This window comes from Vigna radiata, unplaced genomic scaffold (genome assembly GCF_000741045.1).
Source record: "Vigna radiata var. radiata cultivar VC1973A unplaced genomic scaffold, Vradiata_ver6 scaffold_352, whole genome shotgun sequence".
NCBI lineage: Eukaryota > Viridiplantae > Streptophyta > Magnoliopsida > Fabales > Fabaceae > Vigna > Vigna radiata.
The window spans coordinates 15,473-20,283 of NW_014542185.1; the positions used below are offsets into that span (position 1 = coordinate 15,473).

The 4,811-nt window shown below is 34.3% G+C and overlaps 1 protein-coding gene across 1 annotated transcript; it reads right to left on the reverse strand.

Annotated features, from left to right (window-relative positions):
* Nucleotides 1-380: 380 nt before the first annotated feature.
* Nucleotides 381-2,117, reverse strand: LOC106779180. The gene has a single exon (XM_022776475.1). It carries the CDS (start codon nucleotides 1,299-1,301, stop codon nucleotides 507-509), a length of 795 nt encoding a protein of 264 aa, XP_022632196.1. The 5' UTR covers nucleotides 1,302-2,117; the 3' UTR covers nucleotides 381-506.
* Nucleotides 2,118-4,811: the final 2,694 nt, after the last annotated feature.

Consider the following 4,811-nt stretch of genomic DNA (forward strand, 5'->3'; position numbering starts at 1 on the left):
ATCAGATAAAATTTTCTTTTATTAAATTTAAAATAAATTTACTATTCAATAAAATAAATAACTATACAATTTCTTTATTAAAAAAAGCAATGGTGTAATTTTTCTAGTTAACAGATAACTCATAATTCTTAATTAAAAAACAACTAGGTAACTTCTCAACTCTGATCCTTATATAAGAAAATTATTTATTTTTTATATTTTTAAAATTATGAAAATTATGTTTTTTGATAATATGTAAACTAAAATTATAAAATATTTTCTAAATTCAATTTGATGAAAATGTTAACATTTTAAGATTATTTTACATTTGATTATTTAGTTTTACTATATTTTTGTATATACGATTGAACTATCTAACTATATTACCACTATCAAGGCCATTAAATAAAAATGCTAAGTTTATTAGTAAGAACAAAATCTTGTTCAACATCAACAAGAAAAGGAGTTAAAATACTTAGATCAATCACTAAGAATACATCCATCTTCAAAATATGCCAATTCCTGCTTCAATCTGAAATCTGCATTCCCATGGAAATATCAATCTCAATCAAGTTTTCATCCTCATTCATTTCATTGAATTCTGCTAAGAGATCCATTAGGCCTTGCTGCTTGAAAATGGAATCTGGCATGAACTCTGGCAACTTTGATTGCACCTTTTGCTTAGGATCTTCATTCAAGTCAGGAAAGTGGCTGCTTGGAAGATTGATTTCAATCAGACTATCCTCTTCATCTTCACCCTCATAATCCTCATCAGAAGCCAAGCTATCAGAAATATCCTCATTTTGATTTCCTTTCTGATGCATCTCAAAACTTTCCTCCAATATTGAGCCATCACTGCTTTCACTATCTGAAGGAAGAGAATAATCTGACAGCAAATCATCTTGTAGCCTATGCTCTTCAATATTCAGCTCAAAAGTTCCATCCATGATAGAGAAGTTGCTGCTTTCACAATCTGATGGAAATAAATAGTCTGAATGTGCTTCAGATTCACCATCCTCATGGTTCTCTGCAGTTCCACTTTCTTGGTTAACCTCACTATGAGTAACATCCAGCAAAGGCTGTAGCCCATTTTGGATTAGATTTTCAGCTTTGTCCCTTATTTTCCTTATAAGTGTGACAAGAAACATGGTGGATAATAGAGCAATTGGTATTGTGAGAAGGAAAGGGAAGAAGGGTTTAGAAGTTGAAGAGAAAAAGTATGATGTGACCAGAACAAGAACCATGGTGATAGATGGGAAAATGACCAAATTGGAACATAGCATGGAACAGATTTGATGTTTATATGCTTTATCCATGATCATTGACTCAGAATACACTCACTGCTTGAAGCTGCTTCAAAAATTGTGCAAATTTTGATGAAAGAAGATGCTTAGATCTGTGGGAAAAGCTGCAGGCAAATACCTCAAATTTTGTTCAATCTGAAGTTTTTTCCCTTTTACACAACAGATTGTGACATTGCAAGTCAGAAAATTTTTCACAAACTAAAAGGGTATCTTGTTGAGTGGGATGCCAAAGGAAGCTTTTTAGCAAAAAAGTTGCCACACTTTCTACTCTTTCCTCTATGCTGAATTAGCAAATGGTTACCAAAATGTCATAAAGGTTAGCAAAGGAGGGAAATTTTTACCTCATCAATGTGACAAAGAAACTCATTATAAATTCAGCTCCAAACCAAAGTGTTTCTAACACACCATACCTGAAATGGGTGAGATTTGGCACTATCACTGTTGAATGCTCAATCTGGATACACCACTGAGCAATCTTGTCTGCAACTGCAATACACAACTGCTGTTACTGCTATTATTTTCGTACCAGACCATAATCTGTCATCATTATTATCCTCTATTGATTCTCTTGGAGGTAGCAAAGCTGTTTGTTGAACACCAACATTTACAAAACTCAATGTCTTGAAGTTGCTGAATGCATGTGACGGACATGTCTGACCCTCCACATGGCACTCTATCAGACCCTTCTAAACAAATCTCCGTGAGGTAAATCAGTAGTTTCGTTTTCTCTAAGCCAAACATAAGCTCTTTAGAAGAATGTCATAATGCCAAAATTGGCAACAACAAAATTCTCAAAAAGAACACCTTTTTTTTTTTCCACCTTTCCAAAGGCGTGCAAATTGGAACATTTTTCCTGGAATCAAGCACAAGTTGAGCACTTTTATGACTTATTATTTTTTCCGACAAGGTGTCAACTAATACATAATAAATACCCTTAAAATCCAGCACAACCTTTTGTAATAATTAAGGACAGTCAACAACTTTGCTCACGCTACCTTTTCAGGATTGAAAGGTGTTAAATGAATAATTATAAGTCTTCCAACATTTCTATACAATTACTCTTATTTGTTGGTTTTAGAATAACTTATTATAGTATCTTAGGCTTTGTTCGGTAGTAAGGATTTACTATTTCTATTAAAAAATAGTAAAATTTAATTATTATAATATTAAATTTTTTTAATATAAATAGTTTGTTATGAATAGTTATTATTATTTTAAAACACATTATCTTTCTAGAAATAGTTTTTCTGTTTTGTTCGTTTGATTGAACAACTAAGATAGTTGGATTAACCTTTGGAGTGAACTCTTCAGTTTGGACCAATTAGTTTCTTCATTCAAATAGTTTCAATCTTTTTTCTTGGTCTTTTTCTGTTATACGTTGCATGTGAGTCATCTTTCACTTGTACGTGTCTTTTTAGTCATCTATATAAGTCTTTGATTAGTGATCATAACTGTTGGTATCTAGAAAAAATACCTCTTTATTTAAAACTTGGAAATACTGGGGTACAAAGACTAACACTCTTCACTCACAACACTCTTGGAGGCTTACAAGCGACACTCTTTTCTCGGTGGTGCTCACTCTCTTCTACACTTGATACTTAAACACACAAAACACCTTTGCTTTCTTTCTTATTCTTGGTTGGTGTTCTATCTTTTTTTAGGTGTATATCTCTTGTTCACGTTCGTGTTTTTATAAGAAAAATAACCAACCATCATAGTCACAAAAATCACTATAGGGACCATTACATCACTACCTGACAATATTTCGCTATGTGACCGACTTACCACAATTGTAGCACTTGGCCGATTTGTACTTATTTGCATAGTGGTTGTGCTTACCACATTTAAAACACTCTTCGCCTGACTAATCTCCTCGGCCTTTCCCTTGTCCTTGGCCACTCCAATTCTGTTGACCGATTTGCTCTTCCTCATCGTCAAAATTACTTTGACCTTGACCTCTTCGTCCTTAGCCTCTTCCTACAAGATCACCTCAGCCTTAAGTGTTATGAGCTTCTTTCCTGAGGTCAAGCTTTGCTCGAAGTGCTTGATCAAGTGACTAATAGTTCTTCCTTTTCTACTACTCGTGCGCCTCCAAGGATCTGACAAGCTCTTCAACTGAGAGCTTTGACATGTCCTTTGATTCCTTGATGGCACACACGATGCTCTCGAAATCATCTGTTATTGACCTCAAATTTTTTTCCACAACTCGGCTGGCTGGTAACGGTTCTCCATTCCTATTGAGTTGGTTGACCACAGTCTCTACCCAAGTTATGTACTTGGTCACTCATTCTTTGTCCTCCATCTACAATTTTTCAAACTCTCCGTTAAGAGTTTGAAGTCGAACCTGCCTGACACGATTGTCCCTTCTATACGCAATCTCTAGGATCTCCCACGCTTCTTATGAAGATGCAACTTTTGTTATCTTCTCAAAGTCAAACTCGTCCATAGCTCGATACAATATGTACACAACCGATTTGTCTTCTACTCGTGTCTTTTTCAACATAACAATCTGGGCTGCAGTTCGTAGGTTCTTGATACCCATTTTCCACTACATCCTATACGTCTTGGGATCCAAGAGGAGCTTTCATATGCAAACTCGAATTATCATATTTGGATTTCTTTAACAATTGGAGCAAGGACATACCTTTTGTAAGGTTAACCATCTCTTACTCTCTTTTTTTAAACTCAGATACTTAGACTCACAACTCTGATACCAATTTGTTGGTATCTAGAAAAAATATCTCTTTACTCTTGTTTTTGAAAGCTTACAAACGACAATCTTTTCTCGATGGTGCTCACTCTCTTCTACACTTGATACTTAAAAACACAACACACACTTGATACTTGATAATGTTAATTTTTACTATTATCTTAGCCACATTTTATTAAAAAAATAAACTCTTCTCCAGATTGTAACCTTATTAATCATCAATTTTATCTTGTTTCTGTAAATATTCATATTTTGGACTACACTTATTAAATATTATCTCTAATCCTCAGTTTTTGTGTTTAATTTTGTGATAGGAAGATCCTCTACCAAATCAGAGTTTGGTAAACCAGAGAAGCACGAAGAACATAACATATGATAGTTCTTAAAGTCTAGGTGATGTTGAGCACCACCTCTTTTTCGTTGAGCAGCCACTTTCCATAAAGCAAATAGAGGCCACACTATTGAGCACCAATTCCACCGTTGAGAGCCAACTTTCCAGAGAGCAAGACCTGAGTTTATGAAGATTAACGTTGAGTGGCAGATAGTCCTTGTGCTAAAAAACAATTTGTTGATGTGGCAAGTTTGCACCCTATTTCTTCTTGTGGCTCGAAGGAGGTTGGGTCTTTGGATGGTTAGAGGCACGAAATCACTTTCTGATCTCGTTCATCTTTCATCTTCCATTTTTTAAGCATATGTCAAACCTATCTTGTTGGGGATGTATTCACTGAACTCTCTTGTATTTTGTAAATAGTTTGAGAATATATATATATATATATATATATATATATATATATATATATATATATGCCTATTCCATT